Raw genomic sequence first — 21533 nt, forward strand, 5'->3', positions numbered from 1 at the left:
ATTGGACTTATTTGGTATGTTAGGTGAGAAGGTAAGCATTACCAAACAAATGATAATAAACTTTCTTAGGTTATACCATGGGTCAATGCTGTAACTGTTCTAGAAATTATATGAATATATGTCCTGGTAAAAGGTCATCACTTGACATTCCAATTATTAAAGTGTGTGTCAGAAATAACTGGATTTCCTTGCCAACTACTTGATAAGGAATTCTGATCAGATCTTTAACCATGCCCATTTTTGAGTCTTTTGTCATTTACAGTTATTGTTTTGATGCTCTTGCAAAATGCGTTTCAACCTCAAAGAGATTCATGATAAGAACTTTTGACAAGTACAGGTTTTTGATACCCTTAACATCATGAAACCAAGCTGGGTAAGCATTTCTGGAACTGCTGGAAAAAAATTACTAATGTGGAACTAAATAAATTGAAAAAGATGATTATAGTTTTTATGACTCTATCTGAAACAAGGTTGGTTCTCTAATGTTGCTCTTCCAGATTTAAGGAAACGTGTTATCTTATGATATCTGTGACTTATAGAAATTTGATAAAATATTACTTTCTGAACAATTTGAGGCATTTGTTTTCTCCCCTCCTGAACCCTTCAGAATTCAGAAACTCGCAGTGAACATTCTTTCATGGCAATTGTAATTGCTTATATAAGTTCAGTAAGAATCTGTTCTCCTTGTAACAGGACACCATTGGAAACATTGGTTATATTACCAAGGCTTAGACCAGAATGTCATATTTGAGAGAGTCATGCATAGACTCAGACATGACCAGATAACTTCAAGGAACTAAGTTTGACTTTATGGAACTGAAAGAGCCCCTTTGAATTGTTGGCCTGGTTCCTTGCTTATAGAGTTCCCAGTTGAGTAAAGGGGGTCACTTCTTGGGGTGCAGGAACCTAAGGATCTATTGAAAAACTTAAGAAAAAATCACCCAAATCTACAGGTATTTCAGGCAAATCTAATGACAAGTATCTGGCTTGGCTTCTGGCCTCGAGAGGCTATTAAAAAAGTTCAACCTAAAATCCCTTACAAAAGTCCCAGCAATGTAGATTTAAGAGAACTTACATGGTCAATCCCTATTCTTGTTGTACTTACATAAATAATTAGGTGAAGTTTGTTAAAATTATTTTACAAATAAATTTGTCTTCATCTGGCTATGTTTGATGAAAATGAGGGTGATTTTAGAGAGAAAACTGTGTTTCAATAACATGCCCTTTGTGCACGTTAGATTCTAGTTCTGATTAATTATCTTTTAAGTGTTTGTCATTTGCCTATATGACTGGGCTGGATCCAGAATTACTCTGGTTTCCTCAAATATCTGGCTAAGTCTCTCCAAACTAGGGCTTTCAATCTTCTTGCATTTTCTTGTCTTGGGCTCATTAAGGAGTAAAACTGTCCTTTTTCCTGAAGTTCTACAGACAGGACCAGAGTTAGAAAACTTGAAGTAAATTCTAGAGGAATTGTCATGGTAGCTCTTGTACAGACAATTCTCATGTCTGTTGCTCTAGGGGCCCCTCAGAAGATCATGGGAGAATTTGAACTACAAATCAGAGAAATCCGTCGGATCACTGTGGCCTGCCCCTGCTCTAAGGGTCCTCTGAGGCTTGACTTCTAGAAATCTTCTCCCTGGCAGCAGTCAGGACTTGGACCCTGGGTTTATAATTTGCTCCAACCATCAACCTGTGTTTCCTTTTGTTTTCACAGAAATACCTCTTATTACCTACCTGACTGCTTGCTGAACACGGAAGAGCCTATGCTGTTATTAACAAAACCCATCCTGCCTACATAAATAACAAAAAAACATGAAGTAAATACAAAAAGACCTTATGAGCAGGTATCCTGTCTGCACCAGTACAACCAAAGGACAGATCCTAACTATAACTGGTCAACAATCAAAAGTGCCCTCCCCAATCTCTCTTGGTTTTGTTGTTGTTGCTGTTTGTTTGTTTCTGTTTTTTTTTTTTTCCCCTTTCCTGGGATGATTGGTGGCTATTATTTTTGGTCCCCATCTGTTAACCTGTTCGTAAAGTTTGTGTCTTCCAAGTTCCAACAATTCCAAGTCAAGCTAATGGTGGCAGGAGGATCCCAACCTCTGCTACTACAGGAAGACCCGAGGCCCTCTGAGTGCATGGAACAGCGAGCCTGAGATTTTCCTCCCTCCAGGGCAGGAGAGGGACAGAGCCCCCACTCAGCAGGAAGCAGTTTCAGAAGATGAGACCTGTAGCCCCTTGTCTTTGAGATTAAGGAGGACGAAACCGCTCAGGGGGGAAATGAGACAGTCAGGGACCTTGGGAACAAGCACCTGTGCACCCGGACAACTCCTTGCTGCTAGCTGGCTCTCATGACCCCTCTCACAGAACTCACAGTGACTGTGAACACTCTCCTTACAGAGCAGAGCACCAGCTAAGGAGCAAGCCCAGTCTGCACCAGGACGGACCCCAGCATTGGAACTTCATGGACTTTTTCTCTCGTTAGAATACTGAAAATCATGCCCGGGGTGGAGAGTTAGCCAAGCAGCAGAGCTTGTGAGGACTCAGGTGCTACTGAACCCCCACCCCATCTCTCCTTGCTTACAGGGCACTCCTTTCTCACTGAAGTTCCTTTAAAAAATATTCCACCTGACCTCTCCTTGGAGAGCAGGCCTGAGGGTTCTTTCCTTCATGCTTCTCACCTACTCATTCCTGGTGCTGGGGTATGAACCCCAAGAAAGCCTCGCCTGTGCTTCTACATTTGGGGTCTAGTCTCGTCTCTACCACTGCTGGGTCTATGGACCCGAGTCTGGTAACTGACAGGCTTGCTCCTATCACTTTCTGTTCTGCTAAGACAGTTACTGTGATACTATTCAAGTTCTCAGTTCTAAAAATGATATTTCTATTCTATATTGCCCTATAACCATAGAATCCATTTGTCCTGAAACTCTTCCTGGAGCTCTGATTCTCACGCCGGAATGTTTAAGTCACGGCCCACTGTCTTCTCTGCACCAAGAATTCACTTACCTCTTTCTCACCCTTTGAAATCAGGCCTTTCACTGTGAGAGCCAATCTCCGTTGATTTTCAAAATAAAAAGTTGTTTTCCTCTTTCCGTGTGATCTCGTAACATGTATGTTATTGCATTATTGCTTCCTCGCATGTGCTATTATAACACTTTTTTTTTCAAAGTGTTCCACCTATATTATGATTTGGGTTATTTTCAGAGCCGAGTTTGAAATTCCTTGCTACACTATGTCTGAAATGACTAAGCGTGCAATTTCATTCTCTGGCATTTTGTTTGTTACTTTGTTACCTCAAAACCATGTTTGTTCTGATCTTAACTACTTTAAAAACAGCCTAAGGGAGGTACTTTACATCTTTCTATTTTGTTTAGTAAATGATCAGTCTGGCTTTTCTGTAGCATAGTCAGTGAAGCAAAGAGAAAGATTTCATATCACTTCACACTTCTTCCTAGGAAAATTACATGTTATTTTATTCTGATATAAAGTGCTGTGCTTTTCTGTGTCTTTATGTTATTAATATAAAAAAAATGGCCACAGCTGAAAATCTCAGGCTATGATTTATTTATAGCATAATATTCAATTCACAATTAAACGCTAACCTGTAATTGAATCCAAGGATTCATTTTGCTGATACACTGAATAAAAGATCGTAAGTAAAGTGGTGCATAAATAGGAACTGAACAGAGATTAATAACCACCAATATTTATTATGGGATGATTCATTATGAATAATTAGAATGAAATGATTAGCATGATAAAAGCAACTCCTTAAAAAGGATGCAAGATATTTAAGAAAGATTTCCATCTTGCTGTGGTAGAGAAAGTATTGTGTTCTGTAACTGCAGCAGAAAGGAAGATTGAAAGGTGATACGGACATACTTTTAAAATATTATGAAGTGTATTTCTAGATGATTTAAGTTGTAATATCCACTAAGATGCTAATATGGTCCTGCCAGTAAGTTTGTTTATAAAAAAGGAAGTAAAATATACAATTAAAATTCATCTTGAATCAACAACTGAAATAATGGCATAAAGGTAAGAAAGGAATGTCCTCCTTCGATTCTATTGATTTCTGCCCTCATCTTTACATCTGAAGACGTATAAAATGCTCCAGAGCATATTTCTCGAGTTATTCTCCCGTTCCTTTTCTTCTCAACTTGACCTTTATAAGCTCATAATAAAATAAGCACGAGAAGGAAGAAAATACTAAGGGACTTAATTGGTAGAAACAGCGATACAACAGATTTAGACTTTAAAGTACTTTGGGAATTGTAGCAAAAATATACACAATATATACTCTGTATAAAGATTTGAAATAATTAAAATAGATTTAAAAAGAAGCAAGCAAAAGAGTGACCACCAAGATGTCCAGGCAGATTTAAAAAAACTACAAATGAGAATCCTAAAAATGAACAACGTAACTATTAAAATTATTTTATTTTGTGGAGATTTTATGTATCTGAGAAGAGAGAGAGAGCATGAGTGAGGGTGGGGTTGTGAGCAGACGGAGAGGGACAAGGACACTCTGCTGAGCACGGAGCCCAACATGGGGCTCGATCCCAGGACCCTGGGACCATAACCCGAGCCAAAGGCAGAGGCTTTAACGGACTCAGAGACTCAGGCACCTCTAACTATTAAAAGCTCAATAGAGGCATTTAAATAAATGATTAGATACTGAAAAGGAAGCTGGGCATGTAGATCTGAATAACAACAGAGTAAGGCAACAGGGAGGCAGAGAAATAGAAACTCGGAAGGAGAGGCTAAGATACCTGGAGGCTAAGGGAATAGAAGAAACGCTATGCGTTTCTTCGGAGTTTCAAAAAAGGGCCGTAGAGGAAAGGGAGAGCGGTAATAAGGGAAGACCCAAGGTGGAGAAATTTCCAGAACTGACAAAAAATGTCATTCTGCTGGCAAGCAATCACAATGTATGTAACAAGGTACATGAAATGAATGTGTGTCTACGGCATTCCAGTGCCAGACTGGCAGATGGACGACGAAGGGTTCTTTCCAGCAGACAGTGAGGGGAAGGGCATGATCTTCAAGAGAACGACAACAGACCGACGGGAGATTCTTGGAGGAAATAAAGTAACATGGGAGAAAAATGTTAGCATGTATTTATCTCCTTATCTAGGGAATAACAATTGGGCTAAATAGTAAAATAGTAAAATTTGTTTCATTTTTCTTTCAGAAGAAATACAGGGACCATTTTTACAGAAATAAACACCCAAAGTACTTTTGGATGACCAAAAAAGAGAAAAAAAAAAAAAGAATAGAAAAAAGAAAAACAAAGACTGACTTCATTCTCTTGATATTCATTATGTTTATCTGCCAATTCTGAAACCACAGGAATTTAGATGCCCCACTTATAATTGACCCATTAATGGTTATCTTTCCATAGAAAATAAATGGTGCCTTGTTTTAAGAAAATAATACCAGATTTACCACATTTTGTGTTCAGGAAGTATTATAATTCCATCGTTGAAGCTCTCAGGAATCAGTCACCTAGAGGAATATGCATATACTCTGAGAAGCACCACTCAGCTCAGCAGTAAAGGGCTGGTTTCTGCCCCTGGGGACTCACCTCCCCTTCTGTAGACTGCAAATGCAGCTCCTTCCTGCAGGTGGCCTTGAAGTCTCCTGCAGCCGCGCTCAACTGCACCCCTCGTGGAGCTTCCATGATCAAGGACCTGGTGGGTGATTCAAGCCTAAGAGCAAAACAAAAGACTCCTTCATAGTAAAAAGAAAAACAAATTATGATGGACTGAAAGATAATAACATTAGTAACCAAAACAAATGAACAGGTAGAACAGGTAGGCATAAATAAAAATCCCTGCCATTTCAAAAAAAAAGCCAAAATGAGTTTTAGAATCATTTTTGCTTGCCTTATCTATTTTTTGGCTCTTTGTGAAACTCTTCATTTGCTAGCATCAATTATTTATTCTCATTTGTTTAGTGATTTAATAAGAGTTTCTTATGCTATTTCCTTTCACAATGCACAGGAAAAGTAGGTCGCGATAAGCTTACTTGTTTAAATGTTTTATAAATTTTCAAAATTAATGATGGAGTTTTAATAAATACATTCGTACCAACTTAGCATGTAACCATCTCTCAATAAAGAGTCTTGCAAAGAAGAGAGAGGTTTAATGAAAATCATTAATATTGTGAACTTTCAAGAGTTTCATAGTCAAAATTTCATAGACCTGAAAATTTTCAAACTACTCATTATACTTTGAGAAATTAATTAAAATGCAGAAATAAGCCATTTCCTACATCAACTGACTTTTACTGGCCCAGGAAAAGGTCCACAGAATGAATGGCATTAGCCTGAGAGAGAACAAGTAAATGAGGGGTGATATATCAGCTCAAGTATGATTAAAGATTGACTGCAGAAATTATGAGGAGAAAAAAATAAGCCACCCCAGCTGTTTTAGATCATTGTGCCTGTGAAAAAGCTAGTTGGGAGGCAGTTTCAAAATTATCTTTAATTATAAAACTAGAGAAAAGGACAAAAGAAGACAGAACATGAAAGCTAGAACATGGTGGTAAAAAAGCACAAGTGTGAGCAGAGGAACCAACGCCAGGCTGGTCTTTCTGGATAAACGCTCTGTTCTGAGGCACTGACTAGGCGTGCTTCCTTTGCCCACACAACTTTAGGACAAGAGTTCCCTCAGGTTCATATCCACCGTTATCCAGAGCAACTGGTTTCCTCTGAGACAAGAGATCTAGAGTTATTTTGCAGGGAAAATCACATCAAATAGTTTGAACTCTGAAGATAAGCTCTCTCTCAGTAGGGAAGTTGAACTTAAAGACTTTAAAGTAATATTGAAGGAGTAGAGCTAGCATTTAGAAGAAGTAAATTCGACATTTTCAATGTTTTTTTCACTCACCAAAGCAACTTTGAAACTTTCATCTCTACGGGCCTCTTGGACATCTTTATAAAATCCCTGGAGGGGTCAGATTTTGAAAATATATATATATATATATATATATATATATATATATATATGTTTTTTTTTTTTTAAAGAAATGCTGGTATTTTTCCAGAAAAATAAGAATCATGTTTCCAGGCACCTGGGTGGCTCAGTGGGTTAAAGTCTCTACCTTTGGCTCAGGTCATGATCTCAGGGTCCTGGGATCAAGTCCCACATCGGGCTCCCTGCTCAGAGGGGAGTCTGCTTCCTCCTCTCAATCTCTCTTTCTCTCTCTCTCTGCCTGCCTGCTTGTGATCTCTGTCAAATAAATACATTAAAAAAAAAATCTAAAAAAAAAAATCATGTTTCCACACATTTGAAAACTTGAAAATAACAATTATATTTTTTTCACTCATAATCTTCACACTTTGCACATAAAATCTACATTTCTGTTAAACTGTATATTTTATAATTGATTTCTCCTAATACATCTCCCAATACAGACTATCTTGAGTCATATATCTGTGACCACTACTACTGTCATTGGTTAATTATCTATAACATTAAATGTAATTATGTAAGTTTGGATATGAGGAACCATTCAAACATAAGTCAGACAGGTACTTAATTAAAATGAATTAATATTCTAAAACAGATTATGAATCTGACATTCAAGCAAACACAACTCAATGAACTTAGAAGTGGGAGAAAAAGCATGCTTACTTTATCAAATAATTGATATGGTTTAGTCTGTTTCCAAGGATAGGGGCTGAGGTTCTTACTTATATATATTTGATAGTAAGATGTCCATATTAAATGTGCTCATGTTTTTGAATCATACTTCTTCTGTGTTTGATATTTGGTACGATGGTGTTAAAACATGTTAAGTCTTTCTGGGCTTTTGAGTTTTTCCATTCTTGTCTTTATTAATTATTTAATCAGAAAATGTTTATTATATTCATCTTCACTTCATTTTAGACCTCAAGTCTCCATTGCCAGCATAGCCACAGAGGATAGTACTTTGCTAACGCCGTCTTAGAGGATCTCTATTCAAAGAGGCAGTAATGACGGAGGTGAGAGAGATGGATTCAAGAATGTTAGCTAGCAGCAATGTAGCTCAGTAGCAACATCTCTACATTGAAAATTATAATGCCTGCTTATGAGGTCATAAGATACGTCTTGGGAGAATTAAGAGAGATAAATATGTGGTGGTGTAGTGTTTTGAGATACTGATGGCATTTCCTTCTTGTCCCATTTCCCTGAAGTTCTGCCATTCACTAAATAGTATCTTTTGCCCCAAACAGCAGAAGATGGAGCAGAGAAGTTGATAAGGAACTCTTCTAAGTTTCCTAATCTAATAGACATTTTGAGCTGGAAAAAACCTTGCCATTTAGTGTGTTGAAAATGATTCAGCACATGAAAAAAAATCGGAAGGAAACCGAAGTCAGTGAGAGCTTGTTGTGTACTTTGACCTGTTGGAGAACTGTTTTCTTGATTCAGAGGATATAGATTTGTATGGGAAATCAACAGAATTGGTTTGCAATCGTTCTCCATGTTCTGCTACCTGAGGTCAAGTCCTATGTTGTAGGGCCTTTATTCTTTAGGTGTTAGAAGTCTGAGAAGACCACTGATGTCTCAGGGTGACTGAGGGCAAGAGACCAAAGGTGGTGGTGGTCACCTGCAGTGAAGGAAGAATAAGGGGAGAGAAAAATGAGAACCTCTTGGCAAATTCCAGGTTGGGTCCTGAGGCTCTCAATGACCAAATGTCATCCCAAAAGCTCTGGCACAGTGCAAACCCTTTGGTACAGTGACAGAACCCCAGGGACAAAGAAGAGAACTGAATAGACTGAGACTCAATTCCTGGTATCAGTGCACTCAGGGCCAAACGTGTGTGTGTATGTGTGTATGTGTGTGTTTATGTGTATGTATATACACACTTAATAATTTATATAATTTCTGTGTATGTAAAGCTGATGAAAGAATACATAAAAACATTTGAAAAGTTGTAGCAATTTTATAGTATTGTTAAATCCTTCAAGTTATGAAGTGATTAAGACTGAATTAAACAGGTTTCAACTGTATGCTTTGTTAATCTTGATAAAACTAGTGTGGTAATCATTAAGATATAATACAAACCTTATTTCCACAACTATATGGTCAATTAATTGTCAACAAAGCGGGAAAGACTATTCAATGGGGGAAAAGACAGTCTCTTCAAGTCATTTGTATGGATTATTTCATAATTATCCCACCAATACTGAGATATGCGTACTCTATCTGTATTTTACTTAGGAAGTAGCTGAATCTTAGTGTGGTTGAGTCGATAATTAGGATTAGGTAGCTGAGGCAAAGATCTCAGAATACCCAAAACTGCCTTGTAAAAGAACAATAATGTTATACTATATGTTGGCTAACTGAACATAATATACATACATACATATACGTACATACATACATAGGCATTCCAGGCATTCAAAAAAAAAACAACTTTGAAGTATTTTAAGCATGTCAAGAAAAGCTATAATAAGGAAGACAGTTGCTGGCCTGGCACAAGAATAATGAATAGATCAATAGAATAACATAGAGACTCTAGAAATAGACTAACAAGTACGGTCATCTGATTGTTGACAAAGGCAGTAAACTGTTCCAATGAGAAAAAGCAAAGTATTTTCAACAGTGCTGGAATCTCTGTATGGACAGAACGAACTTCAATCTATACCATCCACTTCTATTAAAAGTAAAAGCTAAGACATTAGGCTTTTATTTTTTTAATCATTTTTTAGGGTTTATTTATTTTAGAGAGAGAGAAAGAGAGCGTGCGCATGCAAGTGTGGGGAAGGGCAGGAGGAGGGAATCCTCAAGCAGGCTCCCTGCTGAGCTGGGCATCCATCCCCAGGCTCCATCCCAGGACCCTGAGATCAGGATCTGAGCCCAAACCCAGAGTCAGATGACTAGCCGGGCATCCTCTAAAGCCACCCGAGTGTCTCTAAGAGATAAAGCTTCTAAAGGAAAATATTTTGGTGACTTGGGAGTAGATAAAACTTTCTTAGGCCACAAAAAGGAATAACAAGTAAATATTTTAAAACATAAATAAGATGTCTTCAAGATGAAAAGCTACTTCTCAAAATCCGTCAATAAAACGAATATACCATAGACTGGGAGACAATATCCACAAAATACAGATGTTACAAAGGACTGGTACCAGGGTATATAAATAATCCTCCAGTTCAAAGATAAAAATACAAACAACGGAATTAAAATATGGACAAAACATCTGAACAAACACTTCACTAACCAACATGGATGGCTGTTCCATATACACATGAAAAAGTCACTAATGCCACTATTCATCAAGTATTGGCAAATCAAAGACACTGAGTACCACTAAACACCCACCAAAATGGCTCAACCGAATAAGAATGCTAACACTGAATATTGGGGAAGATTTGTAGCTACTGAAATACTCATTCATTTTTAGCAGAAAATAATGTAATTTCTTGGAAAAGCTCTAACATTTTCATATAAAAATTAATACATGCCAGCTATGTCCCAAGTGTCTACCAATTATGAAAACGCAAAAGTAAAATATTGTGTGTTCATACAATGGACTAGTAAGCAGCAATAAAGCAGAAAGAACTACTGATACAGACAACAACACAGAGGGCTCTCAAAAACATGTGGAGTCAAAGAAATCTTGCAAAGAAGAGTACATACTGTAAATTAATTTGTATTTAGTCCTAAATCTATCTAATCTAATCCAGGGTGAAAAAGGTGAGAGAAAATATTGCTTCCGGTGGGCAGGGGGGGAGGATTTCCTGGGAGGGGCATAAGGGAACTCTCTGGGTAATGATAATGAAATGTCTTTTTTTTTTAAAGATTTTATTTATTTATATTTGAGAGAGAGCGAGAGTAGCGGGGAAGAGCAGAGGAAGAGGGACAAACAGACTCTACACTAAGCGCAGATCCCGACACAGGGCTCGGTTTCAGGACCTGAAGTGAAATCAAGAATCAAATATTTAACCAACCGAGTCACCCAGGTGCCCGGTGATCATGTTTTATACAGGAATTTGGGTTACATAGGTGTATGCATTTGTCAAAACTCGGGAAATACACACTTAATTTTTGTGACTGTCACTGCATAATTATTTTACAGTAAAAGAAAAGAAATTAAGTTGTCTTAATTAAGTTGTCTTGAATAGTAGTTAATGATATGCATGCCAAAGCGAATAGGCAAAGTGTATAGATTTATAAAATGCACATGCAAATGAAAAAAATATAAGATATACTGGCAGATGGCTAGTGGAATGTGTACATGTATGATTGAAGACAAACAGAAGAATGATAATGGAAGAATCTAGCTCGGGGTACAAACGTGGTCACTATAAGATGCTTTCAACATTGAGTACATTTGAGAATTTCCACAATAAGACGATGGGAAAGAAGATGTGGTCTCAGATCTTAAAGGAACATCCATTTAGTTCATTTTTGGTTAAAATTTCTAAAACATTATGCTATGGAGATCCAAATAGGAAAACTGTTAACTGATGCTAATGTTTGATTGTCATTGACTATTAAAATTCAATGAAGAATTCTAATGACATGCAGGGATGCTTTTAAGATGTATTTAATTCCTGTTGCTAAATTGCCATATTAATATAAATGCTATATCACTCAATGTCTGCATTTTACAGTTATTTCAGGGAAAGGGATATCTAAAAAGAGCATCTGATATTATTTAAAAATTCAAAAATTTGAGATAAGTTTACTTGGATAAAAGTAAACTCATATTTACTTCCAAATCATGAAAATTCCAATAAACATATATAATAAAATCCCAACAAAAATCCCAATAAAGTCTCTTGAAACTTAAAACATTATGTTTAACTATTTTGGAAAAAAGGTATAGGGGTGCTTGGATGGCTTCAGTGGGTTAACTGTCTGCCTTTGGCTCCGGTTGTGATCTTTTGGTTCTGGGATCAATTCTTGAATCAGGCTCCTTGCCCAGTGGGGCATCTGCCTCTTCCTGTGCCTTTTTCTCTGTCTCTCATGAATAAATAAATAAAATCTTTAAAAAAAAATGTATGACACTTAATAGATTTTTAAAATGAAGTTGAAGTGGGAGATTTTCCTTTTAAAATTAGAACTAAATATTGAAATTATTTTAATTAAAAAATGAGATTGGAATTAGAATTATAAATTTGTCAACGGAATATAATATAATCTAAAACAGATCAAAAGTATTTATGAGAGATTAGTTTGTGAGAAATGTAGCAATCATTTTGGGTTGAAAATAGTAGGTTATTTAATCAATAATGCTTAATAAATTGACTCCCCATACTAAAGGCACTAACATTAGATACTTAACATACTCTGCAAGAATAATTTCCAGTTTTAACCATTCAAAATATAAAATCTAAGAAATCACAGACTGTAATTTTCAATGGAAAATTAGAAGAAAATTCAGAACATAATTTCCGATTTTACTTATACAAAACGTTTACTAAGAAATAAATTACCTAGTATACAAAATAAATGACAGAAAATTAGAAGAATATACAGGAGATACCAAAATACCGAAAGAAAAAAGAAAAAAAAAGAAAAAGAAAACCTTTGAAACAAGATAGAAAGCCCCAAAATCATAAAGAAAAAGAATTGATAAACTTTACTACCTAAGTCTTAGGTTGTATTGGTTTCCTCTGGACTTCCAAATAAGCCTAGAATCCCTACAGAGTCCTGGACCTAGACATTCTGGAGCTTGAATATTGTTGAATACATTGGAACTCAAATTAGACTAAACCTGTATTTCCTTCTAGAATTACATAATAAGCAGACTTTTGGCAACATAGGATCAACACTTAAATGACACCCTGTTTCTCTCTTATATAGAAATTCTCAAGCCCCCTCTGAGGAAGCTTTACAACATAGTAGAGGTTTTTACTTAAATTCATTTTATTACAAAACATTCTCTAAAAGGGCCTCTTGAAAAATGAAACCCATGTTTATTTGCAAAGCTTGTGAATTCCTATGTGATTAGTCACTGGAATTAATGAAGTACAAATGTGTTCATTTTGAAAGCATCATAACAATCATAGCAAAGGATTTCAGACTAGTTCTTAGAGTGCATACCACGAGATTCTAGCAGAGAAAAGGAGTAATGTTGAACTCCAGTCACCCTATCACCTGCTTTTTTTCCCCAAGAAATTCAGTTTTCTCTGTGTTTACACACCAAAGATGTAGTAAGATTTTTTTTTTTTTTTTTTGGGTAGAACATGAACTTTTATTTATCGTTTAAATAAGATTTTGTTTTTAAGGTGTTATGTGAACCTCAGTTTGAAAATGAGTGCCCTCGGTCTCTAGAAAAATTCACAACATTCTGAGAAAGGAATTCAGACTCCTTTTAAGGTAATTTGTGAGACACAATGACTGACTACATAGAGACTTAACAGGAACTTAAGCACCATGTATCTCACTCTTTATAAAATACTTAACATGGCATCAGGTATGCAGTGACCACTCATGAATTATTTTTGATTTCAATGATGGAATGAATGAAAAATTGAAGAGAAAAATGTTTTAGGGGAAAAAACTGCGAGCTGTGACCTGAATATGTAAGCAATTTTAATGTCTTAGCACTTTGGGCTGAGGCGAGTTTTCTTCAGCTGCAAATCGCATTGTTTCTTCTGTTGCTTCCATTTTTACCACTTTCTGCATACTTGCACTTTCCTTTATGGTCTCTTCCTTCAAATTATATCAAACAAATTCCTAGATCAGTTGTTGCTCTGTGTTCCTAAGATTACACACTAAGACAACCTTCCCATAATGATCACTTGCTTTTACCTCTAAATAAATATATAAACACATACACAGCATGAAAGAATAAAAGGGGAGAAAAGAGAGGCAGAGCAAAAGGGAAAAGGAGAGAGGGGGGAGGGGAGGGGAAGGGAGAGAAGCAGAATACTGTTTCATTATCTTTTTTCCAGCAAATTTATCTTAGACTTTCATTGACAAAACATCTCAGCCCCAAATCCTTACGACCTTACTCATGGTGGCTTTTCCTTTAACACAGCCATGATGTAAATAAGAGCTATGTGTTTTCAGAGATTAATTTGGAACCTGTAAAATTTAACATTTCGGTTTAAAATTATAGTCATATAAGAATGAACCTGATGAGGAGTTGCCAGTTACATCATTAAATATTAGTTCATTTTACGGAAATGAATCCGAGTCTGGATTCTTCTCTTTTCTTTCTTTCTTTCTTTTTTTTTTTTTTCTTTTCTTTTTTCTCCTCTTGGAACTGTTAATGAAACACAGATCCAAACACTTTGGGCAACATACAGCAGGCTTCATCACTCCTCCCCAGAGAGTGGAGAAACTCTTTTGAACTGTAATAATTTAGCTATACGTTAATTTAAAAAATAAGAAAGGAAAACATCCATACTTGGGCTATCCTTGACACATACACCATTATGTCCTTACTTACTATTCAACGTATTTTTTTCACCTTTTTAACACACAGGGCCCTCCTAAAAGGCAATGTCACTCTATATAAGACATCATAGAAAATCTGCAAGTCTAGTGCACTTGGAAATTAGCAGAAAATCTGGCACACATGAATCACTCATCAAACATTGGTTGAATAAATAAACTGTAGAAATCGACTTCATGTCCACACCAAAATACTACCTATACTCTTTAATAAACCTTTTGAAATGTACCTGTCTAAAGTCTTTTATTCTCAACAAAAACAAAATTAAAGACAACATGGCTACTTACTCCCCAAATTACCATTTGATTTACCTGGCCAACCAATCTCACCTTGTTGATTAGAATTAGGTGTCGACTAAGAGTACTTCTTACTGCCCTGAAAGGAAAATTGTCAGCAGGACTTGTAAAGATCTTCTCAGACACTCTGCTTTTAATCTTCATGTACACAAATGAATAATTGAACACCCCCATCACTACTGTGCTTTGCTTCTGTTTCAGTTTTCGAATTTAGATCAGTAACACTCATCTTGGGGGTTGCTAATTTGCTTTTAGCACTAGCAGATAAGCTTAGCTTAATGCAATATTTAAATAATTGATGGATAATTAGAAAATAAAAACCAGAAACACTATATGCTAATTATAATTTAATTCACATTCACACTTATGAATTTGGAGACATGTCAGCAAGGTAATTAAAAGAGCAGTTCTTATTTCTCTTTTGGCATAGATTTTCATAATGAGAATCATACAATGAGTATATAGTCATTGAAACGTTAGAAGTAAAATGAGGTTTCTTTTAGAATGGCATAATTTAAATAATTTTTTATTGAATGAATCACGAAACTCTGGCACCTATACTAAAACACAGTTCAAAAACAATTGGAGTCAATGTTGGCCGCATGAGTCTTAAAATTAAGGCACAGTAACTAGGACATTTCTTATATTACATGCACTCAACATCCTCGCTTTTGAGTTTTGTTATTTCAGCAATTCAAATGAACAAATATTTATCAGACACCATTGACTGCTAGAGCACTAAAGATAGACAAGGAAGGATGCAGGTCCTGGTCTAATGGAACATACAACCTTGCTAGATGGGGAGGGATAAGATAAATAATTACATAAAAATGCTGAATTCCAAACTGAAAAAAGACCCATAAGTTAAAACTATAACAGACCGTGAGATGCTGTTTATACATACTCGTCTACCCTCTTAAATCCTTTGGGTTTTGGCATTGAGTAAAAAATTATTTTTGTCTAATAAAAAATGCCTTGATTACAGGAAGATGGCTACCTTTTTCTGTTATTATTAACCAGCTTGTTTGCATGTGGAATGCTCAGATACTGAGAAACTGAGTTCCTTAGGAAATTGTATCATAGAACTATAGAGGTCTGAAAAATGTACTGTTGTGAAAGTATGGGATTTTTTTTCTTTGCATTAAAAATTTTTTACTTTATTTTTCTATTTTCATTTGAACATTTTTTCACTTATCCAAATGGGAAGGGCTGAACCAGATCTTTATGAAATAATTTGTGTTTTTCTTAATATTTGTATTCTGTTTTCCAAGACAAAGAAGACTATCTCCCAGGTTGATATTTTGATTCAGCTTTAAAAATGACTTTTAATATACGATTTTTAAAAAATTATCATTATTGTTGTCTTTTTTAATCCCACAGAAATGTATTATGGAATGTAATTTACCTATCAGAAAGTAACTAGATAAAACATCTTTTTTATTGACATATAAAGTTCTATTAGTTTTAGGTACACTACATAATAATTTGCTGTATGGATACATTGTGAAATGGTTACCACATTATAAAATGTCTCTGATCCTCTGATAACTTAAGTCATTTATTGAGTTAATAACAGCCATTGAAAAAAAAGAACATCCATTGATCACTTACTAGACTTTAGTATTTCAAGTTTTATTAACAGTTGGCTGAGATTATCCTGGGAAGAATCCCTATAAAGTTGTCTTATACTTTTCTAGGTAGTGAAGTATGTTATATACAACTGTGCCTCTTACAAACAGTACAGTATCAGGAGGCAGCCTATTCCATTGGCAATATTAGACTGAGGAGTGATTATAAGATATTTAAGCTCTGCCTTTTTCTGATTACTATTTACATTGCTTTGTATTTCCCTCAACACAACAACCCTTGACCATTTATTGGTTTTTTCCTACTCTCTGCCTCCTCATTCTTTCTGCCTATGTGTGTCATGTGTTTCATTGTCTATGTCAGATTTTCCAGAATCCTGATTTTTATCAATCCTCCTCTAAACTTCCTCTATAACTGCCTTTTCCACACTCTTCCTGTCTGACATATTTATTTTGATATTTTTTGTATGTTTGTTAGGGGCAAAAATACATATAGATTTAGAATAATAACTCACCTTTTCTTGTCCTTAATCAAATACTTGATATTTACCATGTAGGTAGGGAATGTCAACTTTTTATATAAGTATATAGCACATTTTCAGTTTTACTTCTTTGTATATCAAGGGCAAATCAACAGTGATGGGAAGTCTGACAGAGCTGGAGGAGGCAGAACTTACCTGAGGTCTTGGGAAGGTTCTGCTCTGATGTGAGGTGTTTCAACAGAGTGCCCGAATACTGCTCCTTCCGTGCCTGGACAGAACAGGAATCCAGTAGTCAGTAAAAGCAAGTGGACAGACACATTAGTTTTCATTTCCATCTTTATACATCAAATACACCAAAATGGCACAGCTGTAAACAGGAGTACAGACAATGCAAGAGAAAAATTAGAAAAAATGTTAAGGTAGCGAAAGGCCAAGAAGGGTCAATCTAAATGTCCCTCTGAGACCACTTTTGAGATGACCCTATTTAGCAAAATTCAGATTCACTAAGGATTTTCACTCTCTGATCAAAGAGCAAAGACCATCTTCTCCTTTCTTGTTTCCCAGGTACAAGAATTTGAGAGAGGGATAGGTCATAATACTTGGTTCGATCTTTCTACAAATGGCAGAGCATGAATGAAAATGGGGTGTGAGCTCTCTTGTAACGTACCATTAATTCTTTAAAGACATAGGGGGCATTTGGCAATTTTTTTACACATAACACCCACCTTTGATTAGAGAGATTATCCATGGCACCTTACTTTGACCTCGCTGGAACTAAGGCCCTCTCTAAAGCCACGAACTGCTCAAAATAAATTCATTACAGTTGACTTTATGTGGGGTCATACTTAGCCAAAGAGGTCACGTGCTCTAACACTCTCCAGGCAGTTGAATTATATTCTATCTACACTTTCATTTATTGACTCTATGTGATTTTCCAGATTCCCAGAGCCTTTCCATAATTTGACTCAGCTAAATAGAATGACTTTGCTTTTAAAAAAAAATGCAAAAAAAAAAATTTAAAGATGATGACAAAATCTTTCTTTTCTTTTGTAATTCCATATAAATGTTTTAGATCATTCCCTTTGGAATAACTTTATTTTCTTTTGGCTTAATCTTGATCTTAATTTTAATCTTGATTTTGGTTTAGGGATGTCATGTCTGCTCCATCAATGGCCTCTACACCAGCTTACTAATACAAATTATACAAAATAATGCAAATAATACAAACAATGCAAATAAAAATATAAATTTTAAACCTATAAGATAAAGTTGCTGATGCTTACTGTGAAGAATAATGGGAAATATATTGATTCAATAAGCAATAAAGACATTTTCACTAGAAAATCCTAACTAACACTTAAATTCCTGAAAAATATGTTATTTTTATAGGAAAATAAATACTAAAATCACAAGATGATTCCTCCACATCAAACAGCAATGCAGACCTTGATCTTGAATCAGAGAGGAAGAGATTTTTTTCAAGGACTGTAACATGGTTTCATCTTATCTTCTGGTTCTAAGGGTAAATTTATAAGGTTCTGCAGCAGTAAATTCCTAAGATTACAGACTTCAGTTTATAAGGTAAAAGCTATTGGGATTTGTTGACCTCTCACTGGGTTATAGTAGTTGTTGATGTTTTGTTTTGTTTTGTTTTCTACAGAGACTCTGTAGGGCCTTTAATATATAGACAGATAATCGGCGTAATTAATTCTTTATGGAGTTTGCTCTTTTGATATTTTGTAAGATATTTTATCTCTGTGAGTGGAAAATTCTTAGAGATAGTTCTTTGAAAATAAAGTAACGGTTTTAGATAAAGCCCTCATTTTGTGATTGAGGTGGGGGTGGCATTTGAGACAACATTTCAAGGTATAAATCTTCATACCTCAAGAGAGACTCCGTTAGCATTTTAAAAGAAGATACAACTTCCAGAAAGAACAGTTACCCATGTGCAAAGTTTAAAATTCAATTTCCACTATTCTGTGACTTTGAAAACTTCCCAGACAAGAAGACAAAAATATAATTAAAGAGTAGTCACGGGGCGCCTGGGTGGCTCAGTGGGTTAAGCCGTTGCCTTCGGCTCGGGTTATGATCTCAGGGTCCTGGGATGGAGTCCCGCATTGGGCTCTCTGCCCAGCAGGAAACCTGCTTCCCTCTCTCTCTCTCTCTGCCTGCCTCTCTGTCTACTGTGATCTGTCTCTGTCAAATAAATAAATAAAATCTTTAAAAAAAAAAAAAGAGTAGTCGCAGTATTTATTTTCAAACATAGAATGGCACACATACTACCTTTGCACAGAATATGTCAGTGAAAGTAAAAGGGGGATGCTATCAAAGTTTTAATTTTCCAATAAGGATTAAAAACTGATAGAGTTCTTAAATCTAAGTATCAGTTTAGTGGATATTTGATGACTTAAAAAAATAAACAATTCTTGAAGAAATAATGTGTAATCATATCTTCTAGGGGGCTAACTTGAAAACTGAATAAAATAACATAAATAATTAACTAACTATAAACCTCCAGATAATGAGGAAATGACTCTCATCCTCTCCATTATTATCCTAGAAGGAGCCAAAGAGGTAACAATTAATAAGCAATAATGATAATCTTAAAAGGAAATCAGTGAGGGAAAATAAAAGCCATCTGAAGCAGGCACATACACTCAGAGTATAAAAAATCAAAATTAAAATACATATTTCCTTCGAATTAGGAACTTTAACAAAAAGCTTTCAGATGAGTTGCAAGATTCAGCAATTAAAAACACAGGACACCAAATTATCTTCAAATTTCAGGTAAACATGAAAAAAATTTTCAATATAAGTATGCAATATTTTCAGAGGACATACTTATAGTAAAAATGGTATGGTGTTTATCTAAAATTCAAAAATGAATCACTATTTCACTCCTTAGCTATAAAACCACAGGCACTGAAAAGGAAGAGGGACAGAAAAAGGACAAGGAGTTACACAACACAGATAGATATAGATAGATATATATATATTTAAACCTACGATTAAATAAACATTTCTTATTTATTGTTGTCTTATGGGGTCATTCAGAAGGATACAACATTCAGTTCTGTTTGTATAGGTGCTGAAGGATGTTTCAGATAATTTGAGGTGATGACATTCTTTTAAAGACTTTAGGAAAACAGACTATTGACTATTGCAAAGGTCAGGAAAGATGAGACAAGCAAACTTTAGGGTCAGAAAAGACTATATATCATTCATATGATAAATATCTGGCAGCAAAACACAATAAGAGGGATGGCATATTCTGCTGTGCTAGAGAGGAGAAAGAGTATATATGGACTGTGATCCTACTCTACATTTAAAGACAGTTTAAGACGTAAGTTTAAGATGTATGTATATACTATGCACTTTGAAGTTAGCAAACACTAGGAGACAACCCTAGATATAAACAAAGATAGAAATGCCAACCTTACAGGTTGGGTCAGGTTCTTCTTAAATAGGATATAAATGTGCCTGTTTCAATGTAAGAATTCAGTGGTCCTTAATTCCCTCTCTTTGACACTTTTCTTTATGAAAATCACCACAGAAGAGGTACACATTTTGTTTGCAGAATTAAGGTCTCAACACGGGTTCACTCATTAACACGTGAAATCTCTATTCCCCAAATGTCAGCTTCAAGTAACATGGTCTCATGCTGAATTCTGAAATCTGAAATTTAGACACTGTTAAGAGATTCTTAAATGCTGGATAGCAAGTGCATTTTATTAATCAAGACTCTATTCGGTAATCAAGGAATTCCCTAATGCAGGTGCACAGGAACCAAAGAGGATGAAATGATGCCCAAATAAGCTCTGAGAAAGAAGCTTCTTCCAAATAAAAAATAATGTCCAGCATGATCTTGCTTTTAATTGAACATGATCCTGATTTTTTAAATTTTTTTTCAGTGTTCCAAAATGCATTGTTTATGCACCACACACCCAGTGCTCCATGATACCCACCACCAGGCTCACCCAACGCCCCACCCTCCTCCCCTCCAAAACCCTCAGTTTGTTTCTCAGTGTTCACAGTCTCTCATGGTTTGTCTCCCCCTCTGATGTTTAAAAAATCGTGGAAAGATTAAAATAAAAATGCATAGTAGACCCTGTACTAACTACAATGGATGGTTATGATTTTTCTGTGTTTTATACTTATTAGCTCTCTATACAGGATATCCTGAGAATTCTCATCATCATCCATTGGAGTAGGTGAAACAGTCATTAACTCCAACAGGGTTTTAGCTTCCTTTTAAAGTTGAAGGAAAAGTTAAGCAAATTGTAGTACAGGACACCATTCCTTAGAATATTTCTCTTCTTTCTTTCTTTTTTTTTTTTTAAGACTTTATTTATTTTCGCGGTAGAGAGAAACAGAGACAGAGAGAGAGAGCACAAGGAGGGGACGTGGAGGAGAGGGAGAAGCAACCCCCCCCCCCACACTGAGCTTGGAGCCTGACCTGGGGCTCCATCCAGGGACCCTGAGATCATGACCTGAGCCGAAACCAAGAGTCAGACACTTAACCAACTGAGGCACCCAGGTGCTCCAGAATATTTCTCTTCTCAATGAGAAGCCTCAGTCATTGAGTTTATAAGAATTCCAAACTAGCAATTAGTTCAAAGAACTTAGGGGGCAGGAATCAGAGTCATGATAGCAGCACTACCTCCAATATCCAGTCCACGGGACTATTAGGAGACTTAAGTCTTCAAAAAATTTAATAAACTTGAGACAGCACTTCAAATTCCTCCACTGGAAAACGGCTGAAGTCCTGG

The 21533-nt window shown here is 35.9% G+C and overlaps 1 protein-coding gene across 1 annotated transcript in view; it reads right to left on the reverse strand.

The window, feature by feature from the left end:
- The window catches only part of SGCZ (sarcoglycan zeta), a 462338-nt gene that overhangs the window by 8908 nt on the left and 431897 nt on the right, over positions 1–21533 (reverse strand). The window contains exons 5-6 of the mRNA XM_059384510.1: positions 16960–17032; positions 5585–5708 (exon numbers count right to left, since the gene is read on the reverse strand). Of these exons, the coding sequence (XP_059240493.1) occupies positions 5585–5708; positions 16960–17032 (197 nt within the window). The remainder of the gene's footprint in view (positions 1–5584; positions 5709–16959; positions 17033–21533) is intronic.

This window comes from Mustela nigripes, chromosome 18 (genome assembly GCF_022355385.1).
Source record: "Mustela nigripes isolate SB6536 chromosome 18, MUSNIG.SB6536, whole genome shotgun sequence".
Lineage (NCBI taxonomy): Eukaryota > Metazoa > Chordata > Mammalia > Carnivora > Mustelidae > Mustela > Mustela nigripes.